This window comes from Tursiops truncatus, chromosome 5 (assembly GCF_011762595.2).
Source record: "Tursiops truncatus isolate mTurTru1 chromosome 5, mTurTru1.mat.Y, whole genome shotgun sequence".
Lineage (NCBI taxonomy): Eukaryota > Metazoa > Chordata > Mammalia > Artiodactyla > Delphinidae > Tursiops > Tursiops truncatus.
In genome coordinates, this window is record NC_047038.1 from 3809897 (window position 1) to 3835812 (window position 25916).

At 56.5% G+C, this 25916-nt stretch overlaps 1 protein-coding gene across 1 annotated transcript in view; it reads right to left on the minus strand.

The window, feature by feature from the left end:
* Positions 1 to 25916, minus strand: part of SORCS2 (sortilin related VPS10 domain containing receptor 2) — a 474224-nt gene that overhangs the window by 179250 nt on the left and 269058 nt on the right. Inside the window, exon 3 of the mRNA XM_073804818.1 lies at positions 6350 to 6449. Within this exon, the coding sequence (XP_073660919.1) occupies positions 6350 to 6449 (100 nt within the window). The remainder of the gene's footprint in view (positions 1 to 6349; positions 6450 to 25916) is intronic.

The following is a 25916-nucleotide window of genomic DNA, read 5'->3' on the forward strand; positions in this document are numbered from 1 at the left end:
CCAGCCTCGTCCTTGAGAACAGCCCACTCGGGGCTCCCAGGGAGGCCTGGGTCCCCCCACCAACGGCCTGCGTGCATCCTGCCTGGAGAGTGTCATCCAGGCATGGCTTCAGTTTGCAAGCGTGCAGGAGCACAGGGTGCCATGAATGCCCCCTGGCAGGCAAAAATCTACAGCAGAAACAAGAATCAACAAGGCCTGCCCACCTCCCACCCCAGAGAACTAGTGCTGTGGGTGCCCAGCCCCCGCTCACGTCGATGGAGCACACACCAAGAGGGTGCACCTGGCGTCTCCGAGTGCTTCACGTTCAGTGGCAGCCCCGGTGCAGGCCCAGGTCCCAGGGTCTGGGGAGGCGTCCTGAGCGTAAGCGCTACATGTGAGGGCACGGCACCAGGGCGCCCATGTCCCTGTGCCATGGAAAGCCAGCTCTGCAGCAGCCCAGATCAGATACGGACACCCCTGAGCTTGCTGCCTTACGTTCAGTGTGCATCTCAAGCCCATTTTCTGACAATAGGGAGAAGGTGGGTCCTCCCAGGGTGACGGGAGGACAGAGTAGGGGTCCAGGCTCAGGCCTGACGGCAATGTTGGGCCTGGGAAAGATGCGCAGTGGCGAGGTTGGTCCTCTCAGAGCCCCCGCTGTGTGCCAGGCACTGTGTCTGCAGGCCCGTGCACTGGCCTGGCTCAGAGGTGGGGGCACTGAGCCCCCTGATGCTGTACAACGCAGACACTGCATCTTCGACACGGGGGCCAGGTGCTGTGGTACATCATCTCATTTAATCCCCAAATTACACCTCAGAGAACCAGGAAGGGGAGACACCAGGATGCGAACCCCCTCAAAGCTGGGCTCCCACCACTCTGTGCCTCGGTCCCTTCCTCATGGCACGTCCTTGGTCAGATGTTTGGGCCGGAACAGGGAAGTGCTGGTCAACACTCGGGAAGAAGATTTCAAAGCAAAGTATAACACAGTTGCACAAGCATGTCAATGAGAGGAGAAACCAACAAAACGAAGTCCTTGCTGCTTGGAACGCTTTCTAAACACACAGGCAGGTCCTGGGCTTCCAAGCTCCTGGAAACGGGGTCTGGGGATCCCGCAGGACACAGCGGGCAGCAAGTCTGCCAGGGGCTGCTACTCTCCATGTGAGGGGAACCGACAGAGATCGCCCCACCGAGCAGTCCTCTGAGCAACAGGAGGGTCTGCAGGTGGCCGTGTCCATGGGACGGAGCTAACCTCGGCTCCCTCCAGAGGCCCAACCACCACCATGCACCGCTGGGGCCAAAACAGGAAAGAAGACAGGGACTGATCCAAGGGGTCAGCTGCCAGGGAAGAGGGGGCGGGGCTCCACCCAGAAAGGGGTGGGGCCTCCACAGCAGGGCGGGGCCTCTGCGCTAGAGAAGAGTGGCCTCCACAGCAGGGAAGGGAAGGTTGCCTCCATACTAGAAAGGGGCGGGGCTGTGCCCCCACACCCTCTCCCCGTGCCATGGGGTTCTCGTGCTGAGTCAGAAATGTGCTCGTAGTCCAAAGCCAAATCGGGTACTCAGACAGCACGGAAGGCACACGGGGGATGCTGAGGGGTCCTCAGGGCCCCCAGGGTCTCAGGTCACGCCACGACAGTGGTAGAATGCCTCGCCCATGGGCATCAAGGCGGGAGCTCTGATTATACTAGAGGCAAGACAAAAATAAAAGGGAATTCATTTTGTAAGACAGGTTGCAAAGTGGTCTCTTAAGAAGCTGTAAAGTACTGCTTCGCCTGTAATTGTTGTTGAATGGACTCCTAATAGCGTTCACACCTTCCTGCAAAACCTATACATTACCGATAACTGGAGAGGTAGACCCTCAGCTCATGCTGAAGCAGGTGCCCCTGCAAATGAAGAACCCCATCTTTTCCCAGATCACACTCACTCTGGGGTAAACCTGTCCCGCTAGAGGCTGACTTTGGCCCCTTTTCTTATTCCTCCCACAAAAATGCAGCAGGAGAGGTTCGGTTTCCCAGGGCTCCACCAGAGCCTCAAAGGTTCAGGAAGGATCAAGTTGCTTGTCCAGTTCACCTTCATATCCCAGCGCCCGGCAAAGGACCCCAGCACATAGTAGGTGCTTCGGGACCCAGGGTTCTCACCCTCCAGCACCAAGCATGCAGCCTGGCACACAGTAGGACCTTGACCCACATCTGCTGAACGGATGGGGGTCAGATTGAGACAGAGCTCGGACATCTGGTGAAACCTGCCCTCTTGCGGAGGAGAAGCCGAGACACATGGTAAACAGAGCAGAGTCTGGGCTCTGCCCACGTGCATCTCATTCCCCAGCTGCTGCTCTTCCCCTGGGAGGAGACCAGGAGAGTCCAGAATGCCGGAGGTGCAAGGGGCTTTGGAGAACCCCCAGTTCAACCTCCTGATCTTATGGAGGGAGACACTGAGGCCTGGAGAAGAAACAGGATCTGCCCTGAGTCACACAGCTCAGCTGTGGTCAGATCGAGCCCTGTCCAGCCACAGCGGGTTACACACTCCCCACTTCCAGCACAGCAGGCTGCGCTGGGCTTGCACAGACATGGGGAACCCCATCTGCCCCCTGGAACTTTGCCCCAGGGTGCCTGGTGAGCTCAAAGTTATGACAGAGGGGGCTCTGGCATCTAGCAGAACTGGATTTAAATCCTTGCTCAGTGCCAAGTACAGAGACACAATATGTTTGATCCATTGGTGACAGCTTTGCTACCTACCAGCTGGGTGACCTGGACTATTCTCCCAGCTTCCCCCGAGCCTCTGTTTTCTCATCTGGGCAATGCAGGTGATGACGTAAACCCCCCAGTCATGCCCCGCCTCCGCACAAATAAATGACTATGATTGACATCTGGTTCTGGCCTAGGGCCTGGCATACTGAGAATGATCGCCAGTGGGTGTCTTAGGAATTGAGAAGCTACAGATGAGCGAACAAATGAAGGCAATGACAGGGGGAAATGTTTCCTTTTATGAAATGGAAATCTCTTTCCCTGAAGGGGTCCCACCCCATCTCCAGTCCAGCCCACTGCACCCGTATTTCCTGAGTGTTGGCTGAGTGCTAGGGGCTGTGCACAGTTGAGGAGATGGACCTGAGTAAAATCCAGTCTCCACCAAGCAGTCTGCCTGGACTGCTTCCCGATCCCTAGGCCTGCCCTTCAGGAGTTGGAAGACCAGCCCGTAGCCCCCAGATCTCCCCTCTACCTTCACCAGCCCCCGTGGCTTCCGGTTCTTTACTTGACATGGTCTCACATCAGCTTTTTCTGTGACAGGGACTGTGGCTTTTCTGCTCCTACCTGCATTTACAACATAAGGTGACATTCACAGGTGCCAGAGGTTGGAAAGGGGACACACCTGGGAGCCGTGACTCAGCGGATGTCTTCCGTGGCAGAGTCATGAGTGAGGTTCTTCAGCACTCCCCTGTCAATCTCCCCTCCATCATTGCCCCCGTTAAGAGACGAGACACCTTGGGACCTCCCTGCTGTCCCCTCACTGGAGGGTCATGGCAGAACTGGACTGAGGACAGGGCTCCCCGGCCTGGGTGCCGTCCCCCAGGCTACCCTACAAATGCGGGGTGCCCCATGCAACCCCAGGAAGGAGCCTCGGGCTCCACGCCTACAGGCCCCATCCAGGTGCAGGGGAGTCTGTGGATCAGGTGGGCGACTCGGCAATAGCGTCCATTCAGCGGGACCGGCTGTGGCTTGCGGCGCTCGCTCATTCATTCCTTCATTCATGCATGCATTCATCCTTTAACATGGGCTGAGTGTTTGTGCTGGGCACAGCGGCCAACCAGACCCGGCCTCTATCCCCAGCGATATTTCCAGGCTAAATGTCCAAATTATCAAAATAACCTCTCACAGGCATCGCCGATCATGTCCTATCTTCTTTTAAAGATGCACACGTCTCCCTGCCTCCATCCCTAACCCAGTGTTGCCCACAGAGGAGGTTCTGCTGAGCACCCCAGTCAGAGCCCCCAGCTCTCCATCTGCCCCGAGCCCCCAGGTAGCCAAAACCGATGCTTCACTCCTGGTGCCCTCTGCCTGCCGGGATGCCCTACGTGACCTAGAAGCCCCTTTGCTGAGCCCCGCCCATCATCTCATTAACCCCCGGCCACCCCCTTTACAGCAGGACACAGGCTCAGCAGCGGCTGCACTGCGCAGGACCAGGGTCTGTCTGGCCTCACTGCTGGCAGCCCAGCAGCCCTCCCTGACCTCACGCCTCAGAGACTGCCCGTTCTGTGGCTGCCACTGTTGCCTCTGCCTTTCTAGTTTCCAAAGGAGGACATGGTGTTTGGGGCCGGCCCTGCAGCCACCGTCACATCCGGGCACCTGTGGGTCCTCCCAGCTGGTGACGGACGGCAGGGTCAGCTTGGAGGAAGCTTCCGGGACCGGGCTGGCTAGACAGATAGAAATTGGAGGACGTGCAGGAGATGGGCGGCATGGCCTCCCGTGTCCACTGCTGGCTGGAGTTTGGGGGTGATGGGGGGCCTCTGGCTTGGGTCAGCACCAGCCCGCGGCAGCCCTCCCTTGTCTCGCTCCAAATCACAGGGGCCCCAGGGAGAGAGATGACAGCGGGCAGGGAAGCAGGATGTCTGTCCTTGCCCCTTCCAAGCACTCAGCTCTCCTGGCCAGCGAAGGTCTCTGTTCTATGCACACGCTGCCGCACCCAGGCCTGGGCTAGGGTGCTGCCTGGGCATTTCCCTTGCTGCCCCCCCACGCCCCCCAAGAGAACCCCGTGGCTCAGAGAGCGGGGACGGCACGCGGGAAAAGCACTGAGCTCCCAGCAGAGCAAGGGCTGCATCCCAGCGCTGACCCCTCACCAGCCCGGGCTGGGGCCAACCAGACACGGGACGGGGACAGCTCGGGGAACACGTGGGCTGAGCTGCGGGGAGTCGGCGTGGGGCGGTAGTTGGGGGGGTCATTCCCCCGTACTTGCTCTCACTCCTGCACAAGAAAACCCCTCAGCTCTGGACCCACATGAGGCTGGGGTCAAATCCAGGCCTCCCACCACCAGCCGTGTGATTAAGCGCTAAGTCTCACCTTCCTATGCCTCAGTTTTCTGCCCTGGAAAATGGGTTAATAACACCTCCTTCCTCGGCCCCTGTGGGACAGAGTGAGATGGTGCACGTGAAGTCCCCGAGCAGGGCCCAGGGAGACCCGGGCAAAACCAAACCCCTGCCCCTCTCTGTTCAGTCCCGAGTCCCCTCCGGGCAGGCACCGGTGTCCCCGTGAAGTCCCCCCTCTCCAGCAGCCCTCCCCACCTCTGCATTCCAATTCTGTCCATCAGGAAGCTTTAACCGCAGTACCAGTCAAGGAAGGGTGTTGGCAGAGGGGAGAGACCTGCTTCAGAAAGCGGACATCCCATTAAAAAGTGCCAATCAAGATTCCCTGGACAGCTCCCAGGGAATGGCAACGCACTTCAGTCCTCACGTTCCGAAACCTCTACGACGGGGCCTCGGTCCCTGCAGAACCTGCCAAGTTCACGCACACACCGACTCCTCTGAGCCCAATAACGTGCCGTCAGCGTGACCGGCAAACCCTCCGGCGCCCTCCGCATCCAGCCGTCTGGCCATGATGACTCTCTTCCCGGGACGCTCATCGGTCTACAGAGATTTTCCGGGCTCTACGTGGCGTCAGAGCATCTATCGGTGCCCGTGGGCTGGGCTCTGGGTTCTAATCCCCAATGTCACAATTCTCTGCCGTGACATCCCATTTCCCAGGAGGAACCTCATCTGTCCAAGTTCCTCTCTGTGACAACGGTCTACTTCCCTGCATGGAGTCAAGTGCGCAGGATGGCTCTGCCCCGGGTGCTTCCTCTGACCTCAGTCAGGTCCCGAGGTGGCTAGGAGGCAACCACGGCTTTGCAAAAGGGTCTTCTCACGGAACCTGGTGGAGGCGGCCGTAGCCTGGAAACGACAAAGTTCCCTGATCCCACAGTCAGGCAGAGAGCAGAGTCAGAAGACACGCTCAGACCAGGAAAACAGAAAGTAAAGCTCAGATGAGACACCAAGGCCAAATCAAAAGCAAATCAACAACTAAAAGACCCTGCGGGAGATCGGGACGCTCCTCGCTGCTACCCAAGGACGTCAGACCAAGACGAGACATTCCTTCTCCCCTCCAGAGAGGCCACCCCTGCCCCTGCCCCGCTCTACCTGGATGGATGCCGGCCCAGGGCAGGGGAAAACAAACGCACCAGGACAAACTTTCTCCCAAGGTCCAGCTGCTGCTTTAGAACTTAATTCATCCAAACGAATTCAGGCAGAAGCGGGAAGGGTGACGCAGGGAGCTGGGAGGTAAACACCTCCGCCCGCCGTCAGGATCCCGGAGAAGCAAGGCAGCAGCGGCCGCTGCCCTGCAGACCCTACCTTTCTCTTGTTGGTCGGGCAGATGTAGAAGTTGTCGATGACGGTAGTGACGCCAGGCTGAAGGGTAAGCTTGGTGTAGGACGTCCCGAAGTCCGATGACCTGGGAGGACAGGAAGACAGCTGTCAGTGACAGGCCCCTCCACGTGCAGAGGTATCCAGCCCACACGGTGTCCCCCGCCAGTGTGGGTGCAGCGCCCAGGACACCCTCGGGTGTATCCTCTCCCTTTCCCCGGAGCAGCATGCCCCAGGGGACCAGGAGGAGACTGGGGCTCCCTCAGGGACACCCAGCACTAGCCCAGGTCTGGAGCTGCGAATGCCAGCCTGTCTTCCCACGAGCCACCTGCCCTGGGCGGTCCACGGTCTATGTTAGCTGTACTGTATCTGCGTCTCACTGGTTACAAAGGGTCTCATAGGTACTGGCCACGTCTAGGTCCTTCCATCTGTTTGATTCCTCGGAAAACCTGGACAGATTACGTCACTACGTCCATCTCGAAGATGACCAGAGGGCCAGGAGGAGGCTCGGAGGGGATACGTTCTGGCCTGAAATCACTCAGCTGACAGGGGGCCGCCTCAGGATGTGAGCACGGGCCGCCCACGGACAGCTGGAGTCCTGTTTGCTCTCTAGAAGTTCCCCGCTGCCCTGAGGCCCGTCTGCTTGTCTGTTTCCCTCTCTGGACCCTGAGTTCTTCCGGCGAGCTGCACCCTCCGCCCTGACCATGTGCACCTACAGGGCTGCAGTGGCGGCAGCAGGTACCCAAGCTCCAGAGCTGCTGGGAATCAGACCCCAATCCCTGTGCCGGCCAGTGGGTGTCAGCATCCGCTCGCCACAGCCGGGCCGGGGCCAGTCCCTGCCGCCCAGGGGGGTGCCCACTTTCCTGTCCGTAAAGCAAGGGCTGCAGGAGAGAATCTCTGAGATCTAACCTCCGCCCAGAGCGGCCGCAGCAGTGAGAGGGAGATAAGACATCACGGGCAATGTCACAGCAACCAACACGTCGGGACGTGGTATTAATTCCATGCTGCAGCTCTGCTGAGCTCAACTCAGCGACCCTGGGCCCAGCGCTCCTTGTGACCAGCTGGTTCAAACGTGCTGCGGCCGCAGAGAGCTGGAGACGTGGTCAGGCCCAGGCCGCACTTTGCCTCCAGTCCTTAAACCAACGTGCGTTATTCCAGAGACCTCAGCTTCTCCCAGGCTGTCCTGTCTTCTGACCGGTCAGGAGACTCACCCCAAGGCGGGGACGGGGCCAGGAATGGGAGCCCAAGGCTACTGAGGCCTGCCGTGCCGGTGCCCCTCGGGCCCATCCATCTTTCTGATCACCACTGAGACCGGCCTGCATGGAGCTGAGCTCCAGGGCCAAGGGCGGCCGATCCCAGCTGATGGGAGGTGGAAGTGGGGCGGGGCAGTCACCTGGATTCCTGTCCTCAGACCCTAGCACCGTGTGGAGCCTGGCCTGCAGGCGGCCCAAGCAGCCCCTTGGGCCCACGGAGGGGCTGGGCCCACGGAGGGGCTGGACCGGGGCCCACGGAGGGGCTGGACCGGGCCGTGAGTGTCAGACTTGCCCAGTGCAGCCTGGGCTCCTGGGGGAGGCCTGGAGCTGCTCAGTGTAAACACCGCACCCCACTGGCAGTGTTTCAATTCCATCCCGTAGTACACCCTCAGCACTTTCTACAGGGCGGTACTTCCTCCCTACTTCTTCCCCAAGCTTTCTGTTTCACTGAGGCTCCGGGAAGATGGGCTGTGTTTGTGGCCTTTGTGCTTAGTGGCCCCATGTCCCTGGAAGTCCTCAGGCCCCAAGGTCCTTCCCAGGCCAGGACAGAAGGCAGCCCCTGCCCTCTGACTCCCTGGGAACTCCAGCAGGGGCCGCCCCGCCGGACCCCCAGCAGGGTCCCCTGGGCCTCTGCCCGCCCCTGGCCTCCCCAGGGAGGGCCCGCTGGAGAGAACAAAGCAGCCCCACTGGAGGTGTAACTGGGGAAGCGCTTACTCTCAAAACCTCTGAGAATTGATTTTCTTTGGGAAGGAGGGAGTCAGAGGCCCATCGGCAGAGGGCTGATCCAGAGACCCAGGAAATTCTAGAACCGCCCCTGCCCCCGACACGAACAGCTGTGCTTGGAGCTCGGTGCCTGGTAACCTCTGAGCCTCTTGGTCCCTCACCTCACACCAATAAGCATCTCTAAGACCTGTGATCGATTCTGCCTTCCAGATACCGGGCAGTCCGCTCCTTCCCTCCATCCTGTTTCCCTCTCCGGCCCAGCTGCCTCCCCAGGGTCCAACCTCTCCCCTAGTCCCCCACCGGTGGCCACAGCAGCCTGTTCACACCTGCTCACTCAAGGGCACCTGCTGGTGTGGGTCCACAGCAGGGAGCCAGTGGGATCTAGGCCCTGCTGCCAGGGAACTTACATCCTAGTGGGGCCCGGGGAGGAGGGTGATAGATAGATAAGCAAAACTACAGCCGTGTCAAAGGAGACAAGGTCTGGGAAGAAGAATAAACAGGGTAGGGGGATGGAGGGGGCAGTGGATGGCTGTCTCAGAGAGCGTGGCAGGGAAGGGCCCTCAGACGGGTGATGTCTGGGCTGAGACGGGAAGGAAGGAAGAGAACGTGCTAAGTGCCTGGCTGTGGGAAAGCCACCTGTACTGGGTTAAGTAATGTCTCCCCCAAACTTATGTCTACCCAGAACCCGTGAATGTGACCTTTATTTGCAAATAGGGTCTTTGTAGATGGAATTAAGTTAAGATGAGGTCATACTAGAGTAGGATGGGCTGCAATCCAATGACTGGTGTCATTGAAACAAGGAAATGTGGGCAGAGACACACAGACACGCAGGGAGGACGTCGTGTGACCATGGAGACAGGCAAGGATACCAAGGATTGCCAGCCACCCCCAGAAGACTGGAGAGGGGCACGGGGCAGATTTCCCCTTGATCCTCCAGAAGGAACCAACCCTGCCGACACCTGGATCCCAGACGTCCAGCCTCTAGACCGCAGACAACGATTTCCATTGTCTAAAGGCAGCCAGCGTGTGGTACGTTGTATGGTAGCCCGAGGAACCAGTACAGCATCGCAGGTAGAGGGAAGGGCAGGTACAAAGGCCCTGAGGACAGGGGCCCCTCTCCCTTCTCTCTGGACGGGGAAGGAGGGATCCGTTTAAAGCAAAGTCCTCCCACTGCATCACCAGCTATGGCAGCGTGCGAAACACCTCGCTCCGCCGGACAATGCAAATCCAGTTCCTCAGATAGCCACTAGCCCCAAGTCCCAGGCCACCTGCCAGAGACGGGGACATCAGTGCATTCATTCATTCACTCTTTCGTCCACCATTTGTTCAGCTCTTTCATGCTTTAAGCACCACGCTGGGACTGGGAATTCAGATTTCTTTATTTGTTCAAATTCATTCCTGCCACATATGTTTATTGAGTAGCTACTATGCGCCAGTCACTTCATCCCCTGATGAGTAGAACAGACACTGTGGGACAGAGAGAGCAGACAGATGGACACATCCAGAGCATCTTGGGAGATTCTAAGAGGGACGTCACACCGCCCGGGGCCAGGGGCCATCCTTGGCTGCCCCGCCCCCATACTGCCCCCACTGCCCAGCTAACCCATCTTGCTGACTCTTCCTCCTAAATCATTTACACTGCATCCCGACACCTCCATCGCCCCATCCCAGGCCCTCTTCATCTCCCACCGCCCTTGAGGGGTGCCTGGTGGACGACAGGCTCCGAGGAGAGGGAGGCCGATGCTGGCTGGGGGGCCGTCACCAAAGAGGGGACTGTAGAGTTTCCAGTGGGGGCTGGAACAAATTACCACAAACTCAGCGACTTAAAATAAGGCACATGCATTATCATCCAGGTCTGGCGGTCAGAAGTCCAAATGGCCTTATGCGCTAAAATCAAGGCCTCTGCACCTTCTGGAAGCTTCAGGGGAAAATCTCTTTCCTTTGCTTTTTCCAGCTTCCAGAGGCGCCTGCATTCTGTGGCTTGTGGCCCACCCTCCATCTTCGAAGCAAATCCTCCAGTCTCTGCTTCCATTGTCACATCTCTTTCACTTATAGCCAAACCTCCCTTGGACTCCTCCCGTGAGGACCCTTGTGATGACACAGGGCCCACAGGGCTAATCTAGCATCATCTCCCCATTGCCCCAACTTTTTTTTTTTTTTTTTTTTTTTTGGCCTCGCCGCGCACGTTGCGGGATCTTAGCTCCCCTAGGGCCACGGCAGTGAAAGTGAGGAGTCCTAACCCCGGGACCTCCAGGGAACTCCCTCGCAATCTCCCCATCTTAATCACACCTGCAAAGTCCCCTTTGCCACGTGACATATTCACAGGCTCCAGGGATTAGGACGTGATATCTTTGGGGGGTATTATTCCTCCTTCCACAGGTGGGCGTTGGAGCCAGGTGGAAGGTAGGGCTTTGGAGCAGGTTGGGGGCAAGAGTGGCTACAGTGAACTGTGAGAGAGGTGACGGGGCCAGAGGCTGGCAAGGTGGACGGGGGCAGGTGTGAACGACCCCAGAGGCCACAGAGAGATCTGGGCCTGCTCTGGATCACAGCCCCCGCTAGTAGATAAAAAAGAATGTAAACTATTTTGGACTTCCCTGGTGGTGCAGTGGTTAGGAATCCACCTGCCAATGCAGGGGACACGGGTTCGAGCCCTGGTCGGGGAAGATCCTACAGGCTGTGGAGCAACTAAGCCCGTGCACCACAACTACTGAGCCCGTGTGCCACAACTACTGAGCCTGCATGCCACAAGTACTGAAGCCCAAGCGCCTAGAGCCCATGCTCCGCAACAAGAGAAGCCACCGCAATGAGAAGCCCGCGCACCACGACAAAGAGTAGCCCCCGCTCACCGCAACTAGAGGAAGCCAGCACGCAGCAGCAATGAAGACCCAACAGCCAAAATTAAATAAATTTTTAGAAAAAGAATGTAAACTATTTCGTTATAATGTTATATTGATTGCATGTTGACCTAACATTGTGGATATACTGAGTTAAAAAGTCTATTATTAAGATTAATTGCACCTGTTTCTTTAATTAATAGAGTTAAATTTCTAAGAGCAGTTTGGGGTTCACAGCTAAACAGAGGAAGATGCAGAGATTTCCTGTGTACCCCCCTGCCCCCAAACGTGCATAATCTCCATTACGTCATGCACCTCCCTCCCCCGCCAGAGCAGCATGTGTGTTACAGCTGATGAACCGATACTGACACGCCATCATTACCTAGAGTCTATAGCTTATGTGAGGGGTCACTCTTGGGTTGACATTCTATGGACAAGTGTACAGTGACATGTGTCCACCATTATAGTGTCATACAGAGTAGTGTTACTGCCCTAAAAGGCCCCGGGCTCGCCTACGCACCCGCTTCCATAACCACTGATCTTTTCACCGTCTCCACAGTTCTGCCTTTTCTAGAATGTCATCTGTTGGTCTGTAGCGTTTTCAGCCTGGCTTTTCTCACTTAGTAATACGCCTTTAAGGTTCCTGCAGCTCTTTTCAGGTCCCCGGTTTCTACTTCTTAATTGCAATCCACGCATGGCTTGCATCCTATTTCTACCAGACTCGCTGGTCTGGACACAGGCTGAGGCTGTGGGTGGAGTCTGCAGGGTGTTAGCGGGGTTCTGCAGGGTCAGGTCTGTGCCCCCATCTGGAAGGGGATGAGCGGAGTGACCGTGGGAAAGGTGTTCGACGGTGTCTCAAAGCCCGCATGGTAGGAGCTTGTCCTCGCTGCTATTTTAGGAAGACTGGGGTGACCGCGGGTGGGACAGGTGACTGAGGCGGAGGGAGTGGCAGTGGGGAGGAGAAGAAAGGAAGGGCAGGGCACACACCCGGAAGCTGGGGATGGCAAGGTGTAAGGGCGAGGGAGGAGACGGAAGGTGACCCGGGTAACACGGATGGGGTGTGGCTCGGCGAAGTCAGGACAGCCCCTGGGTGAAGCTCACTCACTCGCACCCACTAAGCCTGCAGGACACGATGGGGCTCGAAGATGGGCGAGTTCAGAGCAGCACGTGTTTCCCTGTGTCCACGGCCTGGGCCACCTCCTCTCCTGACACTGGTCAGGGGAGTTCTGAAATCCCATGAGGCCAAGAAGAAGGGGTCTGGCAGTCAGGGGTCTGGCCATGCCCCCTCGCTGCTACTGAGAGTGAGATCCCGGGCACACACTCAGGATGGGAAATCGGTTTCCCCTCGAGGCATCAGAGAGTTGGATCAGCGGTCCCTGGGGTCCCCATGACTGGAAAAGGCAGTGGTCACATGCCTTTCACCCGCAATGTCCTTGCCTGTTCCCTGGGCTCCCAGCTTCCCCGACCCCGAGGCCAGTGCTTGGGGAAACCCTTGCCCAGGCAGACCTCGTTGCCTGGGGCCACACACGTATCCATATTTCACTTCATTATTTCCCAAGACCGCTTGTTTCTCAAAGACTTCAAGGGAAGGAACAAGTCTAGCCGTGATGGTATCCGTGTTATGAAGAGTTATTCCAAGAAAGGAAAGTAGAAAGCGACGGAGTGTTATGTGGTCCCTGCCTCGCCCTGTGTGTCTGAGGGCTGCTGAAAATAAGCACCACTCAGGATGCAAACCGGAGATGCCCAGGGACGCTCAAGATGCCCGAGGTTGAAGGATGCTGTCTCTTTCCCAGAGTGCGCAGATCTTTGTTATGAGCTCACCAAGTTTGAGACAAGGATGACTCAATTAAATGTCTTACATTCCTGACTCTTATCTAAATCCCTCACAGCCCCAGGGCACCAACCCTGAATGTAATGCCGCATCCTCCTCAAGTCCTTACAGATGACCCAGTTGGAGTGAGGAGAGCGGTCGCCAAGATCATGCAAGAATCCACAGGTCAGGCACGCAGCCAGCACTCAATAAATGCTTGCTGGATGCCTACGGAGGGGCACCAGGTACCAGACCCGAAGGCTGTGTGACCTCGGGTGAGAGGGTATCCCACTCTGGGCAAGTTTTCCATAGAAACCGTGGGGATTGGATTTGATTAATGTCTGAGCACCAGCCAGACCCTTGAAACTGCCTGTTGGGGAGAGACTCCCCCTCTCATCTCAGGATCGTGAAAATGCCTGTGAGAGCTCTCCATGTCCAGAAGGAAGGATAGAAGGGAGGGAGGAAGGGGAAGAGGGAAAAAGGAGGGTGGGGGAAGGGAAGAGGAGGGCGAAGTGCGGAGGAACAGCGCTCACCCTGGGTCTCCTCTGGGCCCGGCGTCCTCCCCACACCCACCCTGAACTTCCCCAGCACTAACACCACCTCCAAGTTCTTCTACCTGCACCTCAGGAAGTGATCATGCAATCTAGATTTATTCAAATTAAAAATTTTGGAAAAAATAAACAGACTCTAAAATCGGGCAAACAGATACATGGAAGACAAGCGCAGTTGGAAAATTGCTATTTGAAAATCGGCCGCTTAATTGCTGAGTGTCTGTACATATGCACTTTAAAAAAAATATTTAATTAAGCCATTTTCATACTCTATAATTATTTCATTGGCAGGGACGGGAGTTCAGCTCCAGCCCCTCCCCCTGTGCGGATGAGCCCCCAGCTCCCACGGTCTCCCGGCTGCTTTCGGAAACAACACAGGTGGGAAAGGGGGCACCCCCTGCGTGGCTGGTACCACCTGCGAGCATGTGGCTTTGGGCAAGGCCTGGACCTCTGCGAGACTCGGTTTGTTTATCTGTAAAAGGGATCAAAGGCACAGACCTCAGATACCCACCGTGAGACTGGAGCCGGTGTGTGGGGGGAGAGTACAAGGCGGGCTCGTGGTCACGGGCAGGTGACAGGTCCCCGCATCACGGAGCCTCCTGAGGGGCACGGATGCCACACTGTATCCGTGTGGACCTCTCTCTGGCCGGAGGCGTGGCTGTGTGGACTCCCCTCGTGCGCCCTGATGATTACGCAGAGGACCGGCACTAGCCCTGCCCCGTCGGTGTGCAAAGCGCCCGGGCAGACCCCAAAGCCACACCAGGGATGGGAACTCCCACCTGCACTTTTCACGTGGGGAAACCGAGGCCCGGCAAGGAAGGGATGTGTGCAGAGGCCCCTGGGGATCCATGGCACAGCCGGGACTCCATCTTGGTCTCCAGGCATCCACCCTGGGCCCTCCCACCAGAGGAGGTGATGTGTGTTAGGATGGTTTCCCAGCTGAACGCCCTGCTGAACTTTAGTCTGTGATGTGAGATGAGAAGGGACAGATGTCGAGAGGCCACCACCCAGGGGCCACCCTTGTCCTCAGGAACCAACAACTCCAGGGGCCCTGGAAAGACAAGGCTTTGATCCGCTGCCCGGGACTGACAAGTAAACCCTCTTGGGATCAGCCAGGGAGAGAGAATTAAGGTGGCCCGGGGCACTGATAGGCCGGTCAAGTCATTCAAGAAAATTCCGTGACATGGCTTGACATTCTGAGTGTGAAACAGGGTGTCGGGTGCCAGCCAGGTGGGTGAGCTGAGGGAAGGGGTCTCAGCCTGCCCTCAAAGGGGCACGATGGCAGTAGTGGGGCGACGCCAGGCAAGTTGCCCCGAGGATCTGAGAGCGTGGTCTCCCTGCAACGGGAAAAGCCTCTTGGGGGGATTAATAGACACAGGGGCTCACACGCTCTGGACACCAGGCCAAGGGCGGAGCTCGGCCTCCCAGGAACAGGACAATAGCATCGGCCAGGAGCATGCCTTCCCATTTTACAGGTGAGGAAACTGAGGCGTATCACCTGCCTTGCTCAGGGTCACACGGCAACTACAGGAAACTCAGTTTAAGCCCAAGCTGTTGGCTCAAGTCTGCCTTCTCTGCTGTACCCCAGGCTGTCCCCCGGGCATGCATTCCTGTCCCTCGGGATGCTCACAGGGCCAGGCACCCACCCTGCGTGTCTGGACTTTCTGACTCTATTTCTTCCTCTCGCAGAGCCTGGTGGGTGATGCTCTCTGCCGTGTCAGCATTTGCACACTGACCACAGCCCTTCCCCACTCGGTAGCCCTGTTAGTATTACCTGTGGGTTTTCTCCCTGGCTTAGGGCTTCTCCTTAACTCAAGCCCAGTCTTTTTTTTAAATTTATTTTATTGAAGTATTGTTGAGTTACAATGTTGTGTTAATTTCTGCTATACGGCAAAGTGATTCAGTTATGCATATATATACATTCTTTTTCATATTCTTTTCCATTTTGGTTTATCACAGAATATTGAATATATTTCTCTGTGCTATACAGGAGGACCTTGTTGTTTATCCATTCTCTATATAATAGTTTGCATCTGCTCATCCCAAACTCCCACTCCAGTCCTCCCCCAACCCCCTCCCCCTTGGCAACCACAAGTCTGTTCTGTGAGTCTGTTTCTGTTTCATAGATAGGTTCATTTGTGTCATATTTTAGATTCCACATGTAAGGGATATCATATGATATTTGTCTTTCTCTGTCTGACTTACTTCACTTAGTATGATAATCTCTAGCTGCACCCATGTTGCTGCAAATGGCATTATTTCATTCTTTTTCATGGCTGAGTAGTATTCCACTGCATATATGTATCACGTCTTCTTTATCCATTCATCTGTCTATGGCCATTGAGGTGCTTTCCATGTCCTGAACTCAAGCCCAATCCTAAAAGAGCCCGGGCAGTGTTCCGTGCCGGCCCAGAGGAGCACCCTAGCAGGGGCCCCAGATTTTCCATGCTCAAACTCACAGTCACGTGTCAGTGTCCATCTCTCTGAGTCCATCCCAGGAGCTCGTCTCCCAAGCAGCCCTTCCACATGTGGTTTCTAGCCCCGCTGCCATGGCTCTGCTGATGCTCTGGGCCCTCATGTGTTAGGTGCTGTGAAGTCAGTAGATCTTTCCAGAATGTAGCTGGGCTGGGCAGGGCCTGGTCCCAGGGACGGCCTCAGTATCCCTGCCTGCAGCTCTACCAACAACTTAGGGATGGAAATTGGTGCCGAGCCAGGGACCAGGCCACCCTGCAAGGCTGCTTGCAGGACGCTCTGCTCAAGCTGGCTCCCAGCCAGCTGCATCTCCTTACTTCACAGTAAGGGTCACCTCCCTTTCGGTGAACCCCTGAGATGAGTGATTCTCTCAGCTCAAGAATGCCTTCCAACACACTTTCCCCTGCGCCGATTCTGTGCCGGCTTCGTGCTGAGCGCGGAGCGCAGAGTGGGTGGGCGGGCGTTTCTGTGGCTGGCGTTGCCAGCGCCACTGTACTTCCTGTTCAGATCCTGAAATAATTCCACACCCATCAGTCAGCAGACACTGCTCATACCTCTCCTCCTGGATGCAGTCCCTCCCAAGACCTTCTCACAGACCAGGAGGAAAGGGCTTACACCCAGCTTAGCAGGGGCCCACCAGGAGCCTGCTCTGGGCTGTACCAGCGCCCACACTGAAGGAGCAATGCTCCTGCCACATCTGGTGTGCAGCAGGGCAGGGCAGCCGCCTCTGGGGGGCCCCAGGGCCTGGGGGCAGGGCTGAAGCACTAGAAAAGGACCTTGGATATGCAGCCAAAGCGGAGGTCAGAGCCCGGAAACGTGCCAGGAGCTCTCAAAGACTGGGGAAGGTGCCAGGGGCTCGCAGGGAAACTGCGGAGGGTGCTAGGTGCTCCCAGGGAAGCTGGTGAAGGCTCTGTGTGTGCCTGGGGGTCCGGGGAGGCCTGGCGGAGGAGCTGGCAGGAACTGAGGAGGGGAGGGGAGGGAGAGGGTGCTGGACAAAGGGGTGGAAGCGTCCCCGACAATCAGCCTCAAGTGCTGCTGGGGAAGCTGGCTGCTCCTGCCGCTGTGACGAAGCAATGAGGGCCCAAGTCCCAGGCAGGGGCTACGGAGTATAGCCGAGGCCCAGAGCCCGGAGCAGACACAAATAACGCACGGGGACCTCAGCCCCGAGCAGGCGGCCAGGGCTGAGGCTGCTCCAGGCCCAGGATAAAGACGCTGGGTGAGTGACCTCGTCTCATCTCCGTTCCAACCAATGACTCTCAAGGCACCAATGAAGAAACTGAGATGCAAGCAACTGGAGTCCCTTGCTCGGCTCCTAAGGGACAAAGTGAGACTGTGTCCTACTCGGGTTCTAAACTGGGCAACTTCTACCAGCTTCCAGCCCTATGAATGGCTCTGGTGGTTTTATTTCTGGAGGTTTTAAGATGACCCGAGGTGGGATATTTGCCGTGGCTCTTTTCCCAGATGGTGGGGGCTTTAGAACTGGGTTGCAACCGTCGGGACTCAATGAGGCCTGTGTCCCCGGAAGTGTCCCTGGGCACTGTCCTGGGGTGGGCAGGGCTCACCTGGCACAGGCGGGGCTGCCTACTGCTCACCTTGACACACAGGCCTCATCAAACCCCAGCAGATGTCCCTGATTTTACAGCCGCTCTGCAAGCCCTCAGCCGGGCACACCTGCAAAGGCCAAGGTGAGTCTGGAGACCCCGACACGGAGGGGGCGTGGAGAGGCTGGGAGAGCGGTGTTTGTCGCTTTGGATTTTGTCGGGAAGGACACACAAGCACGTCCTACAAACGGGACAGGCCGGTTGCTACCCAGGAACAGGCCCTTCCGTGTCCAGCTTCTCTCCCCCGCTACCCAGGGTGAAGTGCACTGATGCACGTGATCTCCCAGGGAACCCGCCGACTTGGGAGGATGCCAGCCCCCTCTAAAGCCCAGAAGGGTCATTTCAAATAGGAAGCACCCCAATATAATGAGACAAATAATAACACAAAATGACCTGTTGCAGACCAGGTAACGCAGCTCCAAAGGGCTTCCCAATCCAGCAGCTGCCTTATTGTGGAACCGGGGGTGCAGCTAGGAATTCCCAGCAGGAATGGGGAGGGCAGAGGAGCTGGAAGAAAGCTCAAGGCGGGGGAGTGGGAGCCCCCAAATCTGGAACCGAGGCTTAGCATCAAAGCCGGTTGGGGGCTGGGCTGGGTTACGCTTCCCTTGTGAACTGGAATCTATCCTGCGGAAAATTCCTAAAATTTCCTTCCCTCATATGCTGGTACACCCTCCACTCTTCTTGGAATCATTTAAAAAATAATAGAATAAGAACAACAGAAGGCAGCTACAACAATAAGAAGAAAAGAAGCTTCTCTTTCAACCCTCAGCTGGGTCCCCTTATCCCTCTGTACCTGTCCAGCCCTTGTCCACAGGTGAACATATTTCTAGTACGGCCATTACAACATGTGCCCAAATTTTGGTCTGATTTTATAACTAAATGGTTAGCGTTTGCTGCCTGCTGTGTAATACTCCATCCAGCGCGTGTGACATTACTGACAAGCCATTGGTTAGGATGAACTTTTTTAAAGTCTCTCTAAAAATACTGAGAGCCTACTATGTGCTGTGTATTTGGGAAACTGACTTCTTTCTATTTTCCTGTTATTTCTGTGGCAAGCCCCTCTGCCCTTTATAAAAATTTTCATCCCTTTAACACGTCCTGGATCACTCCCTAGGATCAAGCGCCAGGAATGGGGCTCTAGCTTCTGCATGGCTTTTCAAAAGTGTATTCTCAGATCCAAGAAACTCTTACAAGTCAATATTTTAAAAACAAGGGTCCTCATTTATTCTTAGGGGGTCCCGGCATAAAATGGTAACATTTTTATATGCCAATTCCCGAGTTATAGAATCTGACACTCTAAATTAATTTTCTGAGTAACAGTTGACGCTATCCAGTTTCTATTAAAGGCAGCGCAAATTATATACTGAACATTTTTAAAGAGGAAAAGGAATGTAAATAGACATTAGCAGATGAGATATGGGCAATCGGGAAGGAAATTCTATTTTTAAATGTTCAGAGAAATATTTCAATACAAAGTCCAAAAACTGAGCAGGAAATAAGACAGGTGGAACACAACTTGGGATCTCAGTAAACATCAAAGAAATGCTGTAAGTCATGAAATCGGGGGCATTCGATTGACACTTTTTAATGGCAAAAAGATCAGGGAATACAAAACAAAGGTTGATTCAATGACAAAACTGAATAGTTAAGTCAGTAACCTACAGATTTCCGTTTCTAAACTGTGTCCTTAAAGACACACTCTCCCACACCTGCCCCTGGGATTCTGCAGGCCCTTGGCCTCTCATTCCTCAGCAGGAGGCCCCTTGACCCGCTCTGGGTTGAAGTTTTGAGATCTGGGCTTGCAGATGCCCCCATCCTTTTCTAATCCTGGACCTTGGACAAGTCAACCAACATCTCTGAGACTTAACTTGCTTGTGACATCAGGTGGCAGTAATAAGAATAATGGTAATCATCATTAATTAATACTCATCAATAATTATTCCCCCATACATCAAGTTCCATGCTGAGTGCTTTGGACGGACCAGCTCTCTTAATCTTCCCAACCCTCTACATGGTAAGCACGAGGCACCATCCCATTTTCCAGAGGAGGAGACTGAGGCACAGAGAGGCGAAGTAGTAAGTGGCAGAGCTGAGTTTGAACCCCAGCGGTCTGGCCCTGAGCCCATGAACTTCAACCCCACCACGTGTAGCTCCCCAGTCCTCACCAGGAACCACTTTCCAGAAGGGAGGGTGTGAAAGGACCTGTACCTGCACACGTGGCTGCAGATGGGGTGTCGAACAGGGAGACGGAAGCACCAGAGGAGGAGGTGGGGACTCCTTGCAATCGGGAATTTCCCCTTCCTGGTCCAGCCGGGGCAGGAGGTGAGCCTGGCCCAGTTCCATCGGGGTGGGGGGCACGCCGTCTCCCCAGGAAGCACCCTGTCCTCCCATTCACGCAGTCCTGTGGGGGCCCTGTGTGCCTCAACCGTATGCAAGGACAGGGCCCTCCATGGAGGGTAAGAAGCACCGCTGTGTTCACACCCGCATGGCCTGTGTTTTCCCAGCTGACAGGACCTGCAGACGTGCCAGCCAGAGGCCCACGGCGCTCTCTGTCCCTTCAACCTGCGCTAGTTTCCTCTTCTCTCAAATCATGCAAATCACCCTCTGAACAACCTCCAGCACGTCCCTAGCGCCTTCAAGATGGAGCCGGACTGCTAACAATAGCAGGCCCTGGAAAAACACACGGTGTGGACGCTGTCAGCTCCCCATTCTGCACAGGAGGGAAGCGGGGCTCCGAGAGGAGACCCTTACTCATGGCAGAGCCTTCGGCAGGGGAAGACAACGCGTGAAGCCCTTGGACCCTCCCTTCCCTCCCCCGCGGGTCCCCTTGCCGCTCGTCTGCGTGCCCACAGCCCCCGTGACACCTGCTCCACCATAAATGGATTTCCTGTTCCTTTGATCCACCTGAATGCTCTTTAATGGCCAGGACAGTATCTGGCCAGCTCTCTGGCCCAACACCTCGCATGAACTGAGTGCCAGTAAACGTTGGTTGAACGAGTGCATAAGTGAATGAGTGAATGAATGAATGAATGACACAGTTCTCAACCAGACGCCCTCAGAGTTACTGCCGACGCCCCACATAAGCTCTCAGCACCCAGCCCTGCTGTAAGAGCCAAGAGGGTCCTCGAAACCTCTGGGCCTCCGACCACACCCCTCCCATGAATACGACACAGGCCCAGAGAAGAGCAGTCACTTGTTCAAGTTCACACAGCAGCTGAGAGCCAAGGGGGTGACTTTGACTGAGGTCTCCTGGCCCCAAGGTCAGTGTTTCTTTCTTTTTTTTTTTTTAATATTTATTTATTTATTCATTTGGCTGTGCCGTGTCTTAGTTGCGGCTTGTGGGATCTTCAGTTGCGGCATGCGAACTCTTAGTTGCGGCATGCGGGATCCAATTCCCTGACCAGGGATCGAACCCAGGCCCTCTGCACTGGGAGTGCGGAGTCTTAGCCGCTGGACCACCAGGGACGTCCCCGCCAAGGTCAGCCAAGACTCCAGGCTGTCTTGGGCAGACAGCTACAGGGCGGATGTTAGAGTCATTCCCGACTCCTGCCTACAGTCAAGAAGACAAGACAGAATCACCCCCTCGCACCATCAAACTCCAGAGGCTTCTTCAAAATGCATCAGTGAGTGATTTGGGAGCAGAGCACAAGCAGTTTGCAGCAGCGCATCTGTCCCTGCAGCCCCGGGGAGTCGGCAGGACAGACAGGCATCCAGACATCCTTCTCTGAATATGCAGAGGAGACAGCTCCATGTGCACTGGGCAAATGCCCGCGCCTGCGCACCAGGTGCCCTGGGAGAGGGTGTGCTGGGGCCACAGCAACAGCCTGAGAAGGTGAGTAGCTTGGCCGAGGCCGTGCAGCAGAGCAGGCCCTGCAGAGCTCCCTACCCCATCCAGGCGCTTTCCTGCCTGAGCCGGCGGCCAGCCCAGGAGAGGGCCACATCTTCCCCAGAGCCAATCTCCTGCAGGCACCTCCGTGGTTAAAGCATCATTTTTTTTTTTTTTTTGCGTTACGCGGGCCTCCCACTGTCGTGGCCTCTCCCGTTGCGGAGCACAGGCTCTGGACGCGCAGGCTCAGCGGCCATGGCTCACGGGCCCAGCCACTCCGCGGCATGTAGGATCTTCCTGGACCGGGGCACGAACCCGTGTCCCCTGCATCGGCAGGCGGACTCTCAACCACTGCGCCACCAGGGAAGCCCTAAAGCATCATTTGAAGGGAGCACCCGTGGTCCACGTCATGCTCACGTGGAGGGGGCGTGGTGACAGTCTGACACCACAGGTTGTGTGACCTGGAGCTGGTCACAGGAGTCACTGGACCTCAGGTGTCCCTTCTGTACAATAGGGACACACCTTCCACCCCAGGGTCGTCCCAAGGGTTAAAGGAAGTGACAAACCTGAACCTCCCAACACAGTAACTGGCCTGGGATGCAGCCCTTCCCTTCCTCCCCCTCTGCTCCCTGCCTGGGAGCAGAAGGTATGTGATGATGGTGCAGTAAGGGGTTAACTCAGCGCGTCTGGGTTGTCCAAACCCCGCACGTTCCCAAGAAAAGTTTGGCCCTTGACTGGCTCCAGGAAGGTCACCTCTAAGCCTTGGAAGGTCCTGCCTGTTAAGAGTGCCTCTGTGTCCTGAGGCCTTGGGCTGGCCAGTTAGTCTATGCTCACAATATGATTCCTGGCAGAGTCTTGGGTCAGCGGGTCTCAGCTTTACCTCTGGAGGCGCTGGAGACTAAGGCCAGCCACAAGGCTACATGAACGACCCCCAGTAAAAACTCTGGACGCCAAGACTCGGGTGAGTTTCCCCGGTTGGGGTCCTTCCTATGTGCTGTCACATGTCATTGCTCAGAGAATGAAGCCCGGTCCATATGGCCCAGGCAATGTGACCAGGGCCTTTGCACGTGCCGCTCTCCGTCCCAGATGCCCACAGGGACTGACTCGGGACTGACTCCTCAGGGCATTCCAGGCCCTGCTCAAGTGTTACCTCACCGAGGAGAACGCCCTCCTCCTCCCCCCCAGGAACCCTCCCGCTTGGCTTTTGTCCGCGGTGCACGTTGCTACCTGACAGTGCACACGCATCTCGCTGATTTACTCTCTGCCTCCCTTTAGGACATCAGCTCCCGGGAGGAGAGTGCTGGTGTCTGGTTTCCCTCCACCCTGGGAAGCTGCAGCAACATCTCCCTGCCCTGGGGGCCCCATCACTGATGCTGTCTTGGGGTTTTACTTCATGTGTGATCCAGGGTCAAGTTCTGTTTTCCCCCCAGGGCTGCTGCACTTACTGAAAATCCTCTTTCCCTCACTGCCCTGTGTAGCAACTTGCTTGTAAGTCAGGGCTGGTCTGAGCTCACTCTGGGCCCGTGGAGCCGCCGGCCACAGGTTTGCCGCCTGTGGGTCTGTCCCCCAGCTCCTGTGACCCTGTAAAAGCCGTAAGACCATGGCCCTCACCTCTGTGCCCCCTGCTCCCAGCCGAGCAGACAGTGAAAGTTTGCTGAAGTGAATGAAGGATGCCCAGACTATTTCCACCATGGCACTAAATGACAGTAAAAGTGCGGCAAGGAGCCGGCAGCGCCCCCCTCCCTCAGGCCCTCTCTCTGCAGAGGGGCCCCCTTGTTCCACCTCCACCCACGGGCGCCCTGTAATAACTTAATGTACTTGGTTCTCCAGGCAAGGAAACCAAAGTGGGTGGAAATTGGCAGAAAGTATTTCTCCAATTCCTAAGAATCCCATTTGAGAGTTAAATAACGACAAGATGCCTTGAAGCCCTTGAAAATTTTGAGCTAAGCCATTCTCAGGGAAGGCGCGTTATCCAGCAAGAATTGATGGTCTGCAGGAGGGGTGGGTGGGGAGGGAAGGCTGTGTACAGGGCGTCGGTCAGGCTGGGATCGGCTCCTCCGAAGCACGCGGGCGTCACCCGGACCCGGGAGTCCCACCCCACCAGCAGGACCTGCCGCCCCTGCACTGCATCGCCCTGGCTGCCTGCCAGCCTCTCTGTGCCCAGGGGTGCTAGCCAGACGGTGCCGGCAGTCCCTGGCTCTGGCCAAGGTCCTGGCAGACCCCCTAAACTCCAAGCCCTGTGAATGGAGAATGTGGCCCTTCACCTGCGCCTCACTCCTAGAACCAGGCTGAAACCGGCTTCCCCCTTCCAGGGGAGCTTCTGCCAGCAGTGCCGTCTCAGCAGGGTGGGGTGTGAGGGCTTCTGCTGCTGGGGCTGGAACGCCCACTCTTCCACAGCAAAACTATTTTTAAAAGTCATGCAACTTACACCTGTGTGCACATCCTACTTTTTCAAAGTGCCCTCCTGCATTGTGACCACATAGGGTCCCATTTTAGAGACTAGAAAATCAAAATCAGAGAGGTTAAGTCACTTGCTCAGAAACCCACAGCCAGCAGGTGGAGAGGCAGGGTGGACCCAGGCCTGTCGCATCCTACAGCCCTCGACCTTCCCCTTCTGCCTGCAGAGAAAGCAGCGGCTATGGTCCTCCGAGCACCCCTGTGTTCCGGAAACACTGCCGCGGGTTTTACCTGCAGACTCTCATCTCACCTTGCAGCCCGGAGGGAGGTGTGAGAATCTGCCCTGAAAAAGGAAGAAACAAAACAGAGGTTCTGGGACCAGAAGCAGTGTGGCCAAGGCCCCATGGTCACTGACGGCCTCTGGGACAGGCTCCGATTTGGAAGAAAAGCTCCCACCACCTGGGGTTCTGGCCTTGTAGAGATGCAGGGGTGCAGCTCACAGGACAGCCACACCTGCACGTGCCCATCAATAGAGGGCGTGACTCCTCCCATGGTAACATGGAAAAGGAGGTGAGCGTGGGCCTGAGTGGGTCCTGGGAGGCGGGGATGGGGAGGGACGGAGCTGACTTTCTCTCGCGTTCTGCCCTTAAAAAGCCTGGGGGGCAGGTAGATGGTGGTGAGGATGGAGTCTGAGGGGCGGGGTTCTGGGGAGGGACCAATCCCGTGGACCTGCTCTTCCTTACTTCCTTCCTCCCTTCCCTCCCTCCCCCCCCCCCGACCCCCTCCCCCAGCTCACACACCACACATTACTGGGTCCCTGCCCTGTGCTTGGCCCCAGGCTGGGCTTTCAGATGGGGACACAGAGCTGCCCTGGAGAGGCTCTTCCTCCAGGAGCACGGGGGGCATCTGACTGGTGACTGAGGGAGCCTTTAAGATGCTCTCCCGGTCACCGCCTGCCTGAAAGGTCATCACTGGTGCTCATTTACTCCATCATTGTGTCCCCTGTATCCCAGGACCTGCTCCTGGACTGATTCCAGAATGTGACTCCACTTTTCTATTTTAAAGGCACCAACTTGCCACCCGTGGCGTCCTTTGGAGGAAGCGCATGAGTGAATCCGAGGGGCCCACGCTGCTGCCCAGGTGGGCGGCATCACGTATCTTCAACAACAGTGTGCCACCTCCCAGGACCTGCTAAAGAAGAATGTGATGGGCCCGGGGTGATGTCAGTTCTGTTTTCCTCCCCATTAAGGAGATTTTCTCCTGAGGACAGATTCTTCCCTGGAAATGGGCCAGGGCAAAGCTCGTCTGAATTTTCTGCGTCTGAGTGTCTGGGGGAGCGGCAGACAGCTGACACTGGAATACCAGACACAGGGAAGGAGAGGCGCTGGTTTTTCAGCGCCGTGAAGAAACAGCCGTTCCGGCCTTTGCACGGCCCCGCTGGCTCATGCCTCCCAGCCCCCAGGGGTGGTACCCCAGGGGTACCTCCGGCCTTCACCAGGTGCGCCTGGACCGTGTCTGCAGAGACACTCCCCAGAGCCCGCCTCTCCGTCTGTCTCTCTGGGCGTGGACCTCTGGTTCTCCTTCTGCACCTATAAATCTGTCTGTGTGTCTCTCTGTTGGTATCTCTGTCTCTCTGAGGGTCTCTTCACAGGTGCAGCTCTGTCCTTGCCTCTCTTGATCTGTCTCTCTGTCCACGTGTCTCTACTTTTCTGTGTGAGCCATTCTCTCCTCCATTCACCCCTTCCACCTCCCCGTTCCCTTTCCCCTAAGGCCACCTCAAGAGCAGACGTCTCATGACAGAAAGGTCTGGGGACAACACATGGCATCTCCACTCGGCCATAGGAAAGCAGGTCTCCCTGCAGCGCCCCTCATTCCAGGGGGCTGACGGATGCCTTGGAGGAGCAGGCGGACGATAAATAAACAAAGTGAATTCTAGTGTTGGGTACGTTGCGTACTATGAATAAAAGAAAATGGAGCGCAGACTTGGGGCAGGGGGGGCGCTATTTCAGGCAAAGTGGCCTCTCCTCAGTGAAGGGACCTTTGAACAGAGACGGGAACGCATGCAGGAGTCAGAGGTGAGCACGTGCA